This window comes from Bombina bombina, chromosome 6 (genome assembly GCF_027579735.1).
Source record: "Bombina bombina isolate aBomBom1 chromosome 6, aBomBom1.pri, whole genome shotgun sequence".
In the NCBI taxonomy this organism is placed as follows: Eukaryota; Metazoa; Chordata; class Amphibia; order Anura; family Bombinatoridae; genus Bombina; species Bombina bombina.
The window spans coordinates 930,122,578-930,141,685 of NC_069504.1; the positions used below are offsets into that span (position 1 = coordinate 930,122,578).

The window sequence follows — 19,108 nt, forward strand, 5'->3', positions numbered from 1 at the left end:
ATATATATATATATATATATATATATATATATATATATATATACACATACATACACAGTATCTCCCAAAAGTGAGTACACCCCTCACATTTTTGGAAATATTTTATTAAATCTTTTCACGTGACAACACTGAAGAAAAACACTTTGCTACAATGTAAAGTAGTGAGTGTACAGCCTGTATAACAGTGTAAATTTGCTGCCCCCTCAAAATAACTCAACACACAGCCATAATGTATAAACCATTGGCAACAAAAGTGAGTAAACCCCTAAGTGTCAATATTTTGTGTGGCCACCATTAATTTCCAGCACTGCCTTAACCCTCTTGGGCATGGAGTTCACCAGAGCTTCACAGGTTGCCACTGGAGACCTCTTCCAATCCTCCATGACAACATCACAGAGCTGGTGGATGTTATAAACCTTGCGCTTCCCCACCTTCCATTTGAGGATGCCCCGCAGATTCTCAATAGGGTTAAGGTCTGGAGACATGCTTGGCCGGTCCATCACCTTTACCCTCAGCTTCTTTAGCAAGGCAGTGGTCGTCTTGGAGGTGTGTTTGGGGTCGTTATCATGTTGGAATACTGCCCTGTGGCCCAGTCTCAGAAGAGAGGGGATCATGCTCTGCCTCAGTATGTCACTGTAGCTCCCCAGTGCCGGCAGCACTCATGCAGGCCCAGACCATGACACTCCCACCACCATGCTTGACTGTAGGCAAGACACACTTGTCTTTGTACTCCTCACCTGGTTGCTGCCACACACACTTGACACCATCTGAACCAAATAAGTTTATCTTGGTCTCGTCGGACCACAGGACATGGTTCCAGTAATCCATGTCCTTAGTCTGCTTGTCTTCAGAAAACTGTTTTCAGGCTTTCTTATGCATCATCTTTAGAAGCCATGCAGACCAATTTGATGCAGTATGCAGCGTATGGTCTGAGCACTGACAGGCTTAACCCCTTTCAACCTCTGCAGCAATGCTGGCAGCACTCATACGTCTATTTAATTTAATGCGATATTAAACTGCTGGTGGGTACAACTACACGGAACGGTTACTGCTTACCTCATTGTTTTTTTTGTCCTGTGCTGTAATTCTCTTTAAAGCCTTTATCTTATCTCCTATACTAGTGCAGGCTGCTGCCATCTTGGAGGTTAGGTATTCTTGCATTCTATCACAGAAGTAGTGGGGTATTGACAGATCAGTAATGTTAGTAGCTTTTTTACATCTGTATTGTGCGCTTCGGGATAGTGTGCATGATACAGAGTGGAAGATTTACATTTTTGCAGTGGCAGCACTGCTTTATATTATTAATGTGGCCTTTATATATATATCTGTCATGTAACTTTTAAACTGTATATAAAAACAGCAAAAATGAAATCCTCCCGCTCTGCATTGTGTGTGCTAAAAAGCTATCAACATCACTGATCTGTGAATGTTCACTAATTTGTCAAAGAGTGCAAGAATATGTGTATGAAATGTGTATGAAAGCACAGAACTTCACTAACCGGCAACTCTAAAAGGGTAAAGGGAATAAAAGCCAAAATTAAGTATAAAGAACTTTCCAATTGAATGTTATTATCAAATTTGCTTTGTTCTCTTTGTATCCTTTGTTTAATAGGATACCTAGGTATGCTCAGGAGCAACAATGCACTACTGAGGGTTAGATAGTGATCGGTGGCTTTAGATATATGTCTAAAGCCACTGCTTCTACTGAGAGTACCTAGGTTTACTCTTCAACAAATGATAACAAGAGAACAAAATAAATTTGACAATAGAAGTAAATTGGAAAGTTGTTTAAAATGACATGCTCTGAATCACAGTTCATTTTTGACGTTAGTTACCCTTTAAAATAAGGAAATGGCTACGAAGAGAACTGAAGTCACAGGAGGACAAACTAGCATGCTACGTAGTAACTGCTGTGTCCAGAAGTTTAATGTCACTTTTTCTATCATTTAATTTTACTTTTACATTATATCAATCTGACTCTGCACTTAAATCAAATATGATATATATGTATAAATATAAACATTTTTATAAACACCACCTGCTTCAATTCACACAGTTTAGTTTTAAAAAAATCCTTTTTGCATAAATGATTAACCTTCCTCACATTGCTTTCACAGCTTTTTAAATCTTCTCCGGCATTTATCTTGAAAAACTCCTTATGTTGGCGCAACCCTGACGAAATGAACAAAATATACAAAACTTGGCGTGGGAGTAGATGTTCTCATTGCCTTATGTACATTTTTGTAATGTGCAAAATGTACAGTGCTTGCTAAACTTTATATACACTTCCTCAAGTGCGTCTCCGTTTCTAGTCTCACAGACAGACATTTTTCAGAATGCATGTTAGACTCACCTGAATGACTGTACTTCTAATGGCTCCTTGCAGCTCTGTCCACGGAGCCTGTGCACATCTTTTGCTGCTGCTTTCATCATCTTATCCGCGTGCATCTCATATTTCTGCTCTATTTTTTGTACCTGGTGAGTTGCAGAATTCATAAATGTCAGTTACTTTGTTCAAACTGTTGTTGAGTATAATACATATAACTACTATAGAAACCCATTTAAAAAGAATTGTGGAATGGAGCACAAAACATCTATAGCAGGGGTTGCAGATGTCTGAAATCCTGTAGGAATCGTTAACACTGTCCAAACCTCCTCCTTACAATTTCCAGCTTTTAAATGGCCGGTTAGAACAATGATCACTGTTTCACACTAAGCCCTAGCTGGGTCCATTTTAAATGGGAGGCTAGAACAATTATCACTGTTCCACATAGCTGGGTCCCTTTTAAATGGCAGGCCAGAATAATGATCACTGTTCCACATTGCACCAGAACTGGATCTCTTTTAAATGACCTGCTGTAACAATGATCACTGTTCCACACTGTGCCATAGCTGGGTCCCTTTTAAATGGCCTGTTAGAACAATGATCACTGTTTCACACTGTGCCATAGCTGGGTCCCTTTTAAATGGCCTGTTAGAACAATGATCACTGTTTCACACTGTGCCAGAGCTAGGTCCCTTTTAAATGGCCTGTTAGAACAATGATCACTATTTCACACTGTGCCAGAGCTAGGTCCCTTTTAAATGGCCTGTTAGAACAATGATCACTATTTCACACTGTGCCATAGCTGGGTCCCTTTTAAATGGCAGGCCAGAATAATGATCAATGTTCCACACTATGCCAGAGCTGGGTCCCTTTTAAATGGCCTGTTAGAACAATGCTCACTATTTCACACTGTGCCATAGCTGGGTCCCTTTTAAATGGCCTGTTAGAACAATGATCACTGTTTCACACTGTGCCATAGCTGGGTCCCTTTTAAATGGCCTGTTAGAACAATGATCACTGTTTCACACTGTGCCATAGCTGGGTCCCTTTTAAATGGCCGGTTAGAACAATGATCACTGTTTCACACTGTGCCATAGCTGGGTCCCTTTTAAATGGCCTGTTAGAACAATGATCACTGTTTCACACTGTGCCATAGCTGGGTCCCTTTTAAATGGCCTGTTAGAACAATGATCACTGTTTCACACTGTGCCATAGCTGGGTCCTTTTAAATGGCAGGCCAGAATAATGATCACTGTTCCACACTGTGCCAGAGCTGGGTCCCTTTTAAATGGCCTGTTAGAACAATGATCACTATTTCACACTGTGCCATAGCTGGGTCCCTTTTAAATGGCCTGTTAGAACAATGATCACTGTTTCACACTGTGCCATAGCTGGGTCCCTTTTAAATGGCCTGTTAGAACAATGATCACTGTTTCACACTGTGCCATAGCTGGGTCCCTTTTAAATGGCCTGTTAGAACAATGATCACTGTTTCACACTGTGCCATAGCTGGGTCCCTTTTAAATGGCAGGCCAGAATAATGATCACTGTTCCACACTGTGCCAGAGCTGGGTCCCTTTTAAATGGCCTGTTAGAACAATGATCACTATTTCACACTGTGCCATAGCTGGGTCCCTTTTAAATGGCCTGTTAGAACAATGATCACTATTTCACACTGTGCCAGAGCTGGGTCCCTTTTAAATGGCCTGCTGTAACAATGATCACTGTTTCACACTGTGCCATAGCTGGATCTCTTTTAAATGGCTGGTTAGAACAATGATCAGTGTTCCACACTGTGCCAGGGCTGGGTCCCTTTTAAATAGCAGGCTAGAACAATGATCACTGCTACACACTGTGCCAGGGCTGGGTCTCTTTTAAATATCAGGCTAGAACAATGATCACTGTTACACACTGTGCCAGGGCTGGGTCCCTTTTAAATAGCAGGCTAGAACAATGATCACTGCTACACACTGTGCCAGGGCTGGGTCCCTTTTAAATAGCAGGCTAGAACAATGATCACTGCTACACACTGTGCCAGGGCTGGGTCCCTTTTAAATAGCAGGCTAGAACAATGATCACTGCTACACACTGTGCCAGGGCTGGGTCCCTTTTAAATAGCAGGCTAGAACAATGATCACTGCTACACACTGTGCCAGGGCTGGGTCCCTTTTAAATAGCAGGCTAGAACAATGATCACTGCTACACACTGTGCCAGGGCTGGGTCCCTTTTAAATAGCAGGCTAGAACAATGATCACTGCTACACACTGTGCCAGAGCTGGGTCCCTTTTAAATAGCAGGCTAGAACAATGATCACTGCTACACACTGTGCCAGGGCTGGGTCCCTTTTAAATAGCAGGCTAGAACAATGATCACTGCTACACACTGTGCCAGGGCTGGGTCCCTTTTAAATAGCAGGCTAGAACAATGATCACTGCTACACACTGTGCCAGGGCTGGGTCCCTTTTAAATAGCAGGCTAGAACAATGATCACTGCTACACACTGTGCCAGGGCTGGGTCCCTTTTAAATAGCAGGCTAGAACAATGATCACTACTACACACTGTGCCAGGGCTGGGTCCCTTTTAAATAGCAGGCTAGAACAATGATCACTGCTACACACTGTGCCAGGGCTGGGTCCCTTTTAAATAGCAGGCTAGAACAATGATCACTGCTACACACTGTGCCAGAGCTGGGTCCAAGCCCCACACTACTCATAGACAAGCTATGTAATTGCAGAAGACTCTAAACAAATTAGTCAAACTGACAAAGATAAAAATAATAATTTTATCAGATTCAATTGGCAAATGTATGAAAAATATAAGTTCTAGCCAGTAACAGCTGCATACAAATGTATTTTTAATGAAACTTCATTCTGCTTTAATAGCTAACCAGAAAAAAAGGAAGGAATAAAGAAAGACACATGTATACTCTGACATTTTTCTCAGGGCTTTACTGTAATTTGGAAACCCCAAACTCCACTTACAGAAGAGTGAAAACAAAAGAGATTGAATTGCTACTGTAAGCGCCTGATTGTCAGTCTCACAGGATAGGAAATCAAGAGAACTCCTATTATTTACCTGCTTCTCCACTTGTCTGAGCAAAAGCTTAAACCTGTCATCATCCTTCACCCGCTGAGGCAGCTCATTTTCACCTTGACGTTTTGCTTCTTCTAGTTGTTCTTTCAGCTCTCTTAGCACAGAAATCTCTTGAGTTAGCTGATTATGCCAAGTCCTTGAAGCCTGTAGATCTAATTCAAGGTCCAGAGATGTGCGAATTAAACGCTCGGTGCCAGAGGACTTCACGGATGGCTGCAACAATGGAAAATTATGTTTGAATCACTACAAAATGCAAAAAGTCAAAACACTTTGATTTGTCTATCTAAAGTCAGGTCATTCATTTTAATTGCTAGGCAGGGTGGCAAACCTTTTTGACAGTGAATGATCATGGTAACTTTATGGTGCGTAAAAGAAAAAGTTCATGTTTAAATGCATATCAACAAATAAAGGTTAATTGCTTATATGTAGCTTAAAGGGACACTGAACCCAAAAAAAATATTTCGTGATTCAGATAGCGTATGTAATTTTAAGCAACTTTCTAATTTACTCTGATTATCAATTTTTCTTCATTCTCTTGCTATCTTTATATGAAAAAGAAGGCATCTAAGCTTTTTTCTTGGTTCAGTACTCTGGACAGCAGTTTTTGATTGGTGGATGAATTTATCCACCAATCAGCAAGGACAACCTAGGTTGTTCACCCAAAATGAGCAGGCATCTAAACTTACATTCTTGCATTTCAAATAAAGATACGAAGAGAATAAAGAACATTTGATAAAATGTCATGCTCTATCTGAATCACAAAAGAAAAAAATGGGTTCAGTATCCCTTTAAATTAATTAGAAAAAGAATGCAAGTACTACAATTTCAGCCAATGAAACTAAGTAGTATAGTGATAACCCAAAAGCAGACTCCAGCAAATGTGCCATAGGTTCACCACCACTACTGTAAGGGGACTATGAACAAAGGCCCAACTTTCCTGTTTCCTGTAATTTAACTCTGAATATTGTGAATATAGGAAGTGTACTCAGTAGATTTCACAAACCTAAGCCTGCTACATATTTGTCCATATATGGCCTTAAAAGATAAGGAACTCCAAAACAATACACATTGAAATACAATTGCAGCAAACAAAAAGTGTTCATATGCAGGGGATTTGTTAAATCAGAAAAGTATTGTAATTACAAGGTCCCCCAAATAGAACCACACCAAGCAACCATCCTAATACCTTTATATAATTGCATTATTGTCTCTACAAAAATTGTAGAGGAAGTTTATTTGTAATTAATACAAGCATTCAAAGGGACAGTGTAATGTTAAATTGTTTTCTCCTTAATGTGTTTCAAATTGCTTGTTATACCAGCAGCAGAGTATAAAATGCCCCTTTTGTTTTAATTTTGTATATGAAATAGTTGGTTTAGTTTTTTTGAAACCATGACCCATTAAAATGGGTTGATCTTGTAAGGAAATCAGATCTCATTATATTATAACTTCCTATACACATAAATGCTTCCTTATCTTATCACTGGCTGTATTCCACAGCCCAATATTTAGAGAGGACAATTGAACATTAACATTCTATTATCTACCTCTGCTATCCCCCACTGGGATAGTAATGTATTCTGCTAGCTACATTTATATTGACTTTCTATAGCTAATAGTGAAGTATTGAAATGTTCAGCATAGATGGGGATACCACATGAAAAAACAGCTATTTCAAATGCCAAAATGAGCTATTTTAAACATTTAAATACACTCTAATGTAAATGGGAACAAATTGAAGGGGGGGGGGGGGGGAGGTATTTTATAGTACACTGTCCTTTTAACTTAACCTAATCCAAACTAAGATAACAGCTTGTAATCAATAGCCAAAATGTGTATATTACAATTTCAGTACAAGTGTATTTGAATTGAATAACTGTTTTAAATTACCCACACATTGCCCATACAACAACTGACAAGTTTTGCTCAACTCAACTTCAGTTCATTATAATTTTGAGCTTGAGACCTAAATTTGGTGCCGCTGGTATAGCAAGAGCATGTGACTTCACCGGAGGCATATGATCTGCATGAGTTCACAAGTCGGTGAATTTAACATCTTCGGTACTAGGAATTTCAGAGAAAAACTTGCCAAAAATACTGGAGACATTTTAGCATTTTTGCTATCACTCTGTTTAAAGAGAAATAGAGCCTTTGTTATTATTATTATTATCGGTTATTTGTAGAGCGCCAACAGATTCCGCAGCGCTATAAACAAATTTGTTTTTGTTTTTTGGTTTACCTGTCAAAAGTATATAATTTTTTTTAAGTAGACAACCCAAGGTATTGATCTAGGCCCATTTGGTATATTTCATGCCACAATTTTGTCAGCAAATGCGATCATATAAAAAAAAATCAATCATTTAAAAAATAAATACATTTGGGTTTCTTACTGAAATTATTTAACTACTGCTTCTGCAGTCAGAACACAAATGGTTGCAATAGCTTCTCTGGCATCCTTCATGTTCAGAAATAGCAGACATGTGTGGCTTTGCCATTGCTTTTTTGTAACTAGAAGGTCGCTAATTGGAGCTGCACACTTCTGAAATTCCCAGCAGTGAAGACATTAATAAGTTAGCTGTTAAGGTTAATAGTATTGCAATGTAGGGATTACCCTCCCACCTGACACTCTCACACTCCTAATCATCATAGGTACTGGCAGATAGTTTAGGGCTTTTTCTTCTTCATTTTTTAATTATTTCATTTCTGGGAGTTTTTCTGCAGTGTAGGGATCCCTCCTTAACCCTCACACCTCGCTGATCCCTCCCAAACAGCTCTCTAACCCTCCAACTAGTTGCAGTTATTTGAGGTACTGGCGGCTGTCTGCCATCTGAAGGCTCGCCGGAAACAAGGGGCATCAAGCTCCATTCGGAGCTTGATAATTCGGCCCCCTAGGCTCTTTTTTAAAAAGTGTACATGTTCATGGATGTAGCATTTTGTATTTCCTCATTAAGCTTTTTCTATGCAATAAGTTGGATTGTGTGCCTCACAATTTTAGAGGGGTTAAGTGGGCATCTGGAGGGGGACAAAGCTGCGGAATCTGTTGGCGCTCTACAAATAACTGATAATAATAATAATGATAAGGAAGATGCACCCTTAATATTCTACTATTTATATTCAAGCAAAGCACAAACTTGAGTAATTTTCTGACCTCACTCAGCCACCATTTAGGGGGCGATTTATCAAGCTGAGGTGGACAGGGGCGCATATACGCTCCCCTGTCCGCCGCAGCTCGCTTCTGGCGGTCTTAATTCTCCTGGAGGAATTCAGCATTGCACACGAGTGCTATTTTGCGCTTGCGTGCAATCCCGCCCCCTGCCCGCACACAGCCAATCACGCGCGGGCAGGAGCTGTCAATCTCCCCAGTTGGAAAAAGACCGGGGAGATTGAATTTCGCCAAACAAGAGGTGGCGAAGAGTCTGATGACCGCTGCCTGTTAAATACGGCGTGCAGGTTCTCGTATGACAACCTGCAGCCGTAGGGGCTCAAAGGCTGGCAAAAGCCTTTGATAAATCGACCTCTTTTGGTCCTGATTGTAAAGCTCAGGAGTACAACAAGAATTTCTAATCTACTGCATGTTACCTTACATAGGGCTAGATTACAAGTGGAGCACTAAATTATTACGCTCCCGTAAATAGGCAAATTTGCCTGTTTGCGGGAGTGCAATAATTAATCAGCCATTACAAGTGGCTGGTTATTGCTACCATAAACTCGCGGTAGGAATTAGCGCTTATAAAATTAACCAGAGATCGGATCTCTGATTCATTTTTTTTAAATCTGTCCCCAAATACAGTGTAGGGTAGTTTATTAAAAAAATAAAGATGGCAGCATCTTCATTTTTTAATAAGGTTACTGCACTAGGCTGAAAAGTGCTTTTACATTGCGGTCAATGGGAACTGTGTGTTTCTAGTAAATATATATGTATATGCTTATATACATATATATTTATGTATTGATATGTCTCTGCGCGACTTACCCCCTTTGCTGGCGCTGAAGTTCTAATGCCGTCTCTAACGGCATCAAAACAAGGCTACCATAGGAGCCTATGGAAGCACGCTCTCGTGAGCGCAATGCTTCCCTGCGATGCGAACGCGAGGTTGAGTTTGCATTGCTTTGAACTTGTAATACATTATCTTGCACTGGTATTACAAAGTGGAGCGCTAATACCGCTTTCATGAAAGCGATATATATCACTACGCCTCTACTTGTCATCTAGCCCATATTATTTATTTATCAGAAATGCATGAACTGAATAATGTAGGAACAGCTCATTTTTACATTATGATACTAATAATCTTAAATGCACATAGATTCATTGTCTTTGTATAGAAACATATTTGCAATATACAAGTATTGGAAAAATTGCTTCTAGAAAAAGTTTTCACTGTTTTAGTGTTAACATTTTTCTTTGCACATGCATGTGAAGCACAACTAGATATTCTCAGTGCACCATAATTTAAAATACTACAGCTGCTCAGAGCACCAGTGGGGCTTGTTTTATGTCAGCGATTAACAAATTGAGTCATTACCAGATGATACAAGCACCTTAGGCTCTCTGTGAGCATGTGCTGTATTTAAAATGCTGGTGCACAGTGCATACTTAAATACACTTTTGAAATAGCTATAACTTTTATTAGATGCATATTTGCTAATACATGTATATTACAAAAATGCTTCTATTCAAAACTGAAATGCATCTATGTGGATTCCAATTTTGTCTGTATTGTCCCTTTAATATGTTGCTAAGTGAAAAATATGCATAAAATTATTCTGTAAATAATACACAGTTTAATTTTTTTTAATACACTCCCAAGTGGACAGATTATTTTTAAAACAAAGTTTATGTGCTGATATTTTACCAACATTTTTTTGTTTTTGCTTTATATAAGCTAATTAAATAGACAGTCTAGTCAAAATTAAACTTTCAAGATTCCAATAGGGCATGCAATTTTAAACAACTTTCCAATTTACGTTTATCATCAAATTTGCTTTGCTCTCTTGGTATTTTTTGTGCAAAGCTAAACCTAGGTAGGCTCATAAGCTAATTTCTAAGCCGTTAAACGGCCACTTATCTAAGTACATTTTGACAGTTATACACTGCTAGTTCATGTGTGTCATAGAGATAACATTGTGCTCACCCTGGTGGCATTATTTAAGAGTCAGCACTGATTGGCTAAAATGCATGTTTGTCAAAAGAACTGAGATAAGGGGGCAGTCTGCAGAGGCTTAGATACAAGGTAATCACAGAGGTAAAAAGTGTATTAATATAACTGTGTTGGTTATGCAAAACTGGGGAGTGGGTAATAAAGGGATTATCTATCTTTTTAAACAATAAAAATTCTGGGGTAGGCTGTCCCTTTAAACGGTTCTAAAGTTCATTAATTGCAGATTTTTAAACTGAATTTTTTTAAAGGAGAGTTTATAAGTGAAAATGTATTTTCTTTTCCAGAGAGAAACTATTGTTAGTATAATAATGTGTTCATGGTATTATGGTTGTCTTTCATGCAATATAAAGACCCTAGGAAGTATGTTGCAAAGGAAAGTAGAGGGAAAGATGGCTTAAATAATATTAACCTAATAATGTAATTCTCCATAAAACGTTTAATTATAAATACTTTATTAGGTACATTCATTGTTTAATTTTCCCACTTTCATGTTATTTCATTTTCAAAAATGGGTTTTTCCCAGTGCTCTTAAAGATACTAGACTGCAGGATCCAAAACTCTGATTGTATAACTTTGTACACAGTGGTTGCTTGATCAGTGCAGCAGCTCATTTATATATCTGTTCCTAATAGTCCACAGCAAGAAAGATAACAAAACACAGAGCATATTCAAGGGGTATGCTCTTGAACTGCAACAGAAAGCAAATATTACCTACAAATAGTTTTAATACATTTTGTTGAGGTTCAAATCTTTTGCAATTTAGTGATTATATGATGATATATGTTATGCAGGTAAGAAAATAACGAATATCCTTTTGATGTAAAAATCACCTACAAACCCCCCCCCCCAAAAAAAAAAAACCCTCAATGACATACCTTTACCCTCTGACTGCCTGAAAATATTGCAATAAATTAGTATGCAAAGTGTTGCAGACTGTGTGGTAATTAATGGGTTAAACACAAACGATACCTGTTTTAACTGTGAACATTCATAAATATGCATCTGAGACTGGTTCCCTATTCTGTTCCATGATAAAGTTTTAAAACATTGTGTGATGAATTATTTATAACTTGCTGAGAGTGCTGATATGCTTGAGGAATCACTGAACTAATGCAGATGCAGTCTCCATCCAAAATTCCCATTGCTGTCTGCTGCTAACAAAATAATATTTCTTGGCTGTTAACTCTTTGGTACTTGAGATTGGAAGTGCCATGTGCTCTGTGCTGGATGTAATTCACAGCAAAAAAAAAAAAAAAAAAAAAAGATAATGTTTAAATAAACAAAGTAATTCTAAACTGATTTGATGAAAAATAATTATTATGTAGTTATCTATCATAATTAAAAAATAATTTTCTACAGATTATTACGGATTTTCTACAGATTTTTTGTGTTTACTGAAACAAGATCATGCTTAAAGGGATACTAACACAACAAAAAGGGCGGTATGAGGAGCGCTAAAAAAGTTAAAAAACTGACAGCCAGATTATGAGTTTTGCGTTATGGCTGCTCGCTAATTACTTGTACGTTATTTTCACCGCTCACCTTTCATAGCGCTGCTATTACAGATTTGCAAAAAGCAGGCTTGTGCAGGCGATATGGTTGAGTTGAGCTCCATACCTCACCCAAATACAAGCGCTGCTTTGACGTGCTTGTGCACAATTTCCCCATAGACATCAATGGGGAGAGCCGGCAAAAAAAAAAGCCTAACACCTGCGATCGCGGAAACAAAAGCTCCGTAACGCAGCCCTATTGATGTCTATGGGGAAAGAAAAAGTTACCTTTAAACACCCTAACATAAACCCAACTTCTAAACACCCCTAATCTGCCGCCCCCGAGTTCGCCGCCACCTACATAAAACTATTAACCCCTAATCTGCTGCCCCTAACATCGCCGCCACTTACATTACAGTTATTAACCCCTAAACCGCCGCCCTCCTGCATCACAAACACTATTTAAAGATTATTAACACCTAATCTGCCGTCCGCCCACACTGCCGCTATAATTAACCTATTAACCCCTAAACCTAACCCTAATGTAACCCTTACCCTAACACCCCCTAACTTAAATATAATTAAAATAAATCTAAATAAAACTTACAATTATTACTTAAATAATTCCTATTTAAAACTAAATACAAACTTGTAAAATAAACTTATAGTTATATTGTAGCTAGCTTAGGTTTTATTTTTATTTCACAGGTAAGTTTGTATTTATTTTAACTAGGTAGACTAGTTAGTAAATAGTTATTTACTATTTACGAGCTACCTAGTTAAAATAAATACAAACTTACCTGTGAAATAAAAATAAAACCTAAGCTAGCTACAATATAACTATAAATATATTTATCTAAATTACAAAAAAATAAACACTAAATTACACAAAATAAAAAACAAAATTATCAAAAATAAAGAATTACTCCTAATCTAATAGCCCTATCAAAATAAAAAAGCCCCCCCAAAATAAAAAAAACCCTAGCCTACACTAAACTGACAATGGCCCTTAAAAGGGTCTTTTGCGGGGCATTGCCCCAAAGAAATCAGCTCTTTTACCTGTAAAAAAAATAAATAAATACAAACACCCCTCAACAGTAAAACCCACCACCCACACAACCAAACCCCCCAAATAAAAATCTAAATAAACCTAAGCTAACCATTGCCATGAAAAGGGCATTTGGATGGGCATTGCCCTTAAAAGGGCATTTAGCTCTTTTACTGCCCAAACCTTAATCTAAAAATAAAACCCACCCAATAAACCCTTAAAAAAACCCTAACAGACCGGACATCCATCCTCATCCAGGCGGCAGAAGTCTTCATCCAAGCGGGCAGAAGTCCTCCTCGAAGTCGGCAGAAGTCTTCATCCAAGCGGGCAGAAGTCTTCATCCAGACGGCATCTTCTATCTTCATCCATCCGGCGCGGAGCGGGTCCATCTTCAAGACATCCGTCGCGGGGCATCCTCTTCTTCTGATGGTCAACGAAGAATGACGTTTCCCTTTAAGGTATGTCATCTAAGATGGCGTCCCTTACATTCCAATTGGCTGATAGAATTCTATCAGCCAATAGGAATTAAAGGGTAAAAAATCCTATTGGCTGTTGCAATGTAAGTTGTAAGTTTGTATTTATTTTAACTAGTAGCTAGTAAATAGTTAATAACTATTTACTAACTAGTCTACCTAGTTAAAATAAATACAAATTTACCTGTGAAATAAAAATAAAACCTAAGATAGCTACAATATAACTATTAGTTATATTGTAGCTAGCTTAGGTTTTATTTTATAGGTAAGTATTTCGTTTTAAATAGGAATTATTTAGGTAATAATTGTAAGTTTTATTTAGATTTATTTTAATTATATTTGTGTTAGGGTTAGGTTTAGTGGTTATAGTGGCGGTGTGGGTGGATGGCAGATTAGGGGTTAATAATATTTAAATAGCGTTTGCGATGCGGGAGGGCGGCAGTTTAGAGGTTAATAGGTTTATTATAGTGGCGAGGATGTCGGGAAATGGCGGAATAGGGGTTAATACATTTTTTTCAGTGGTAGCAATGTCCGGAGCAGCAGATTAGGGGTTAATCATTTTAATATAGTGTTTGCGATGCGGGCGGGCCTCGGTTTAGGGGTTAATAGGTAGTTTATGGGTGTTAGTGTACTTTGTGACAGTTTAGTTATGAGTTTTATGCTACAGCTTTGCAGCATAAAACTACTGACTTTAGATGGCGGTACGGATCTTGTCATTTTAGGCTGTACCGCTCACTTTTTGGCCTCACAGCAAAAGTTGTAATACCGGCGCTATGGGAATCCCATTGAAAAAGGACTTTTCTTAAAGTGTGGTACTGACGTTGCGTGACAACCAAAAAGGTGTGCGGTACACCTATTCTGACAAGACTTGTAATAGCGGCGTTTGGGAAAAAAGTGCTTTTTCATTTATAACGCCAAACTCGTAATCTAGCTGTGAGAAAGCTAAAGTGTGGTGATTTAAAAGATTAATTTATTACTCTCAGATAAAACACCAATGTGCAATTTGGCTAAATCTGCTAAAAACTATCAATAAAAAACATCCATATAAACCTGTATAACCTTCATGTTAGGATATATATCAGTTAACCTGACATAGTAACATATAAAATATAAAATGCCCAAAAGGATACGTGTGGGTATCCAAATTGGATCAGTAAACAATAAAAAATATAATAAATCTATATATGATATTTGTGCGTGTGTCCCAAATGATTTCTTCCTTGTGATACAAAGTCTAAGTTCAAAGATGGTGTCCAAAATTAATGTGTGTCCAATGAAAAAGTTAAAAATGCAAAAAAATATGGTGTACACCAAAAAATACAAAAATACCAAACTATGTAAAATGTGAAAAATGATGAAAAAATATATGTAAAAGTATATCCAAATTCCATTGATGTGATGTGCAGAATCTTCAAAATAATATATTTTGGAAATCTTCAAATGAAGTGTGGGTCAGTCTTCCTATAAAAAATAAAGGTACATAGTGTAATATTGCTAAAAGTTCTGTGCAAGTATAGGTATTAGGCTTACCAATGTGCTGGTTGAAACCTGGGGATCAAAAAGAACTTGAGCCGTTAGAAGGTTTGAAGCGTCTACGCGTTTCAGCCTTTAACAAGGCCTTTCTCAAGACTAATAACGGCTTGAAGTGAAGTGCTCTTAAAAAGAGGAAGCTATCCAATCAGTTTGCAGTAATTTGGTGCCAGAAATCAGATATTCTCATTGGTGTAACGTCATATCCGGTGATGACCGTTTCCGGTCATAATGACTTCCGCTTATGACAACTTCCATTCTGGGTTACTTTCGGTTTCTAATTTAAAATAGTAGATATGCGGTATCCAAACTCTAAGGTTATATCCGGTCTCATTATGGTTTGGAAGCAGATTTTAAGTATTTTTTTATTTTAACAGTGGTATCAGACTATTGTTTAAAATGGACTGTTTATGCTAACGTCTCACTTGCACTTCAATCTAACCTTTATAGTCTCTGAACTATCTCTGAATTGTTTTTTTTTTTTTTTTTTTCTTGTACTGAGCATGTAAAAAAATATATAACTGGAAAAGAAAAACCAATAAACTTCTGATCAGTCAAGAAATGCCACTTAAACATGCAAAAAATAAAAATAAAAAAATAGTTTTCCAAAGTCCAAAAGTGCATAATGGTCCAAAAATATTTTGCCAAAATGCCAAAATGCGTGTGGGTTTTTTTCTGATTATTTGGAACATCCATGGCAAATTGTCCCCATACAAATACAAGGGTGTTTACATGACAGAATGCTTTAGAAAAGCATTGGATAAATGAGATTTTGCAGGGTTAAAATATGGATTGTAATTAACTTGAATTTAAACATAAAAAAATAAGAAATGTCCCCTTTTTTGCTGCTGACTTTGAAAAATGTTGCAAGTGAAAGTGATAACTAGCAATATAATCTACTTTCCATTTTTATAGGTTGTGATGAAAGGGATTTAAAGGGGCATTCCAGTCAAAATTTTAATTCCTGTGGATGCATTTCAGTTTTGAATAGAAGCATTCTTGCTTCAAATAAAAGCTGTAGCTGTTTCAAAAGTGTATTTAAGTATGCACCGTGCATCAGCATTTTAAACAAAGCACTTGCTCAGAGAGCCTGAGGTGCTTGTACTATCTGATAATGACTCAATTTGTTAACTGCTGACATGACAAGCCCCACTGGCAATCTGTGCAGCTACATTATTTAAAATGCTGGTGCACTGAGAATATCTTGCTATGCTTCACATGCACATGCAGAGAAAAATGCTAATGCAAAAACAATAATAAGTTTTACTAGAAGTATGTTTGCCAATATATGTATATTGCAAATATGTTTCTAAATCATCTATGTGCATCTCAGTTTTGACCGTAATGTCCCTTTGAAGTATCACTTTAAATATGTTTTATTTAACTGAAAAAAATAATAAGTAACCACTTTATTATTTTAAATGCAGTTAATTGTGACTCTTGGGACATGAAGTAGCATTTCAAAATTGCCCCTGCCAGGTCACATTATGCAGAAAAAGCGCACACTGATATATCACTCAACATATTAAAAAACTCTCCTGAAACAGGGTGCAAGGGTCTCAGTAGTCCAGAGAGCAAAGTATAGTAAGACTGCGAAAGGTTTAGGAAATAAAGATGGATTAAGGACTCTGGTAAAGAGCAGAGCCCAGTTTCTGGAAGTTAAAATGTGACATAAACAGAAGAATGGATGACAACAGGCTCAAACACTCTAATATGGGACAGTCCTGCAAATTGTGGGACAATTGGGAGCTTTGAACCCAGCTACATTTCAACATCAGAGATAAATTAGATATGTTTTATTTTCAACATTTCTTAGCATGAAATTCTCCTATCAAAAGAAAGAGATTAAAAAAAAACAAACAAAACTTTTTTTGTTTGCGTTCATGATAACAAATCTCTAAGTAAAGCAGAACAGAAGGATAATATAAACGATCAACTGTTTTGTCCCTTAAAATAAATTGATATCATTCTCAAAGAGATTACAGAATTACAAGATTTATAGATGTGGAGAAAACTATATGTACATTTGTTTTAAAAGCTTTGAATATTAATAAAATAGAACTAAGAAAATTATGTTTTAGCCGATTTACTAACACTCTTTAAATATCCAGCAGTGAATTTTTTAGTTATCTTTGTCAAGTAAAGTCAAACCGAATAAGAATCTTTTCTAAGCATTGACAGCACGGTGCAACATTTTACAGTAAAACTCCCCAATTCATATTCCAAATCTATTCATGTACAAAAACTATATGAGTCTGGGTAACACTCCCAGAGACTTTGAATAAAGACGGAATGTTTCCTAACCTACTGCAGGGCTTGGCATCCCTCCTAGATTTCAGCAGGATTTCTACTGCAGTTTCCTTGCTCTCTTGAGCATGATAACCTTCCATCCACATGCATGACAGCCACAGAGTTCTGTTCTCTAAGATGCTCATTAGCCAAATGTCATCGCCCCACTAATACAAAGTGTCTCTAATAAGCAATGTGGCACAAGTCTGCAAACCAGCTGGAAGAGGAATTGCCAGTAATACATATGAATTCAGTCAAATAGATTGTGTGTCTGTAGATAGATAGATAGATAGATAGATAGATAGATAGATAGATAGATAGATAAATAGATAGAGAGACTCACTAAAATGCAGAAGTCCTGTTTTTACCTGTTCGCTAATGGAAATTAAGAAATTCCATTCTGCTATCCCTCAATAGGCTGCTAGCAAGTGCAACAAAAATGAAACAACAAATGGTACACGTTTACATTTAAAGGGACAGTCTACTCTAGAATTTGTATTGTTTAAAAACATAGATAATGCATTTATTACCCATTCCCCAGTTTTGCATAACAAACACTGTTAAATTAATACACCTTTTTCTTCTGTTATTACTTTGTATCTAAGCCTTTGCACACTGCCCCCTTATCTTAGTTCTTTTGACAGACTGGCATTTTAACCAATGAGTGCTGACTCATAAATAACTCCATGTGAGTGAGCACAATGTTATCTATATGACATACATGAACTAGTAGTGTCTAACCGTGAAAAACTGTCAAAATTCACTGAGATAAGAGGTGGTTCAATGGCTTAGAAATTAACATTTGAGCATAGGTTTAGCTTTCAACAAAGAATAACAAGAGAACAAAGCAAATGTAATGATAAAGGAAAACTGAAAAGTTGTTTAAAATTGCATGCCCTATTTGAATCATGAAAGTTTAATTTTGACTAGACTGTCCCTTTAAGTTTCTATATAAACCAACTGGCCTTGTTTATATTCCATTTTAATTTTCATAAAAGGCGATATGATATCAGCATTTTATGAAAATATTATCAGAGAAGTTGGTTCTAACAAACGTTTTAAAAATATAACAATTATGAATGTCATCCTTGCCTAAGCTGTTCATGCTGTGGCAATATGACTAAGGGTATTGTTTTTTTTATCACCCCCATACACGGAAGAAATACACCATCAAAGTTTTTTACATGCCTTACCACATTTATCATATATATGGTTAAATGCCCATGTGGGAGGGTTTATATCGGGGAGTCAACAAGGACTGCCAGAGAACGTATTATTGAATATCAAAAGTAATATTAGAACAAAAAATCTCAATGCCCCCTTAGCTAAACATTTTTTGAGTGAAGGTCATACAATAAGCCAGCTACACTTCTAAATAAATGATCACATAGAGAAACCACGTAGAGGAGGTGAACCACTAGAACTATGTATATTTAAATATTATTTGTATATAGATTGACAAGTAATGAAAGAGTTAATGCATTTTTGGTGCCATCTAGTGATATGAATATATATATAAGTCACAAAATGAGAATGTTTGGTATAGCATGACTATTTTACATCTGTCTATGTAAAATATAAAAATATAATAAATATTTTGTTTGCTGTCATCCACTACTCCTTTTTTGATTTGCCTGTTTGGGGCTATGTTGGCAGTAGCCCTTGGGTGACGTGCATTTATCCTGAGTGCTGGAT

The 19,108-nt window shown here is 37.1% G+C and overlaps 1 protein-coding gene across 1 annotated transcript in view; it reads right to left on the reverse strand.

Annotated features, from left to right (window-relative positions):
- Positions 1 to 19,108, reverse strand: part of WWC1 (WW and C2 domain containing 1) — a 425,359-nt gene that overhangs the window by 12,254 nt on the left and 393,997 nt on the right. Inside the window, exons 21-22 of the mRNA XM_053718574.1 lie at positions 5,404 to 5,634; positions 2,354 to 2,475 (exon numbers count right to left, since the gene is read on the reverse strand). Coding sequence (XP_053574549.1) covers positions 2,354 to 2,475; positions 5,404 to 5,634 — 353 coding nt within the window. The remainder of the gene's footprint in view (positions 1 to 2,353; positions 2,476 to 5,403; positions 5,635 to 19,108) is intronic.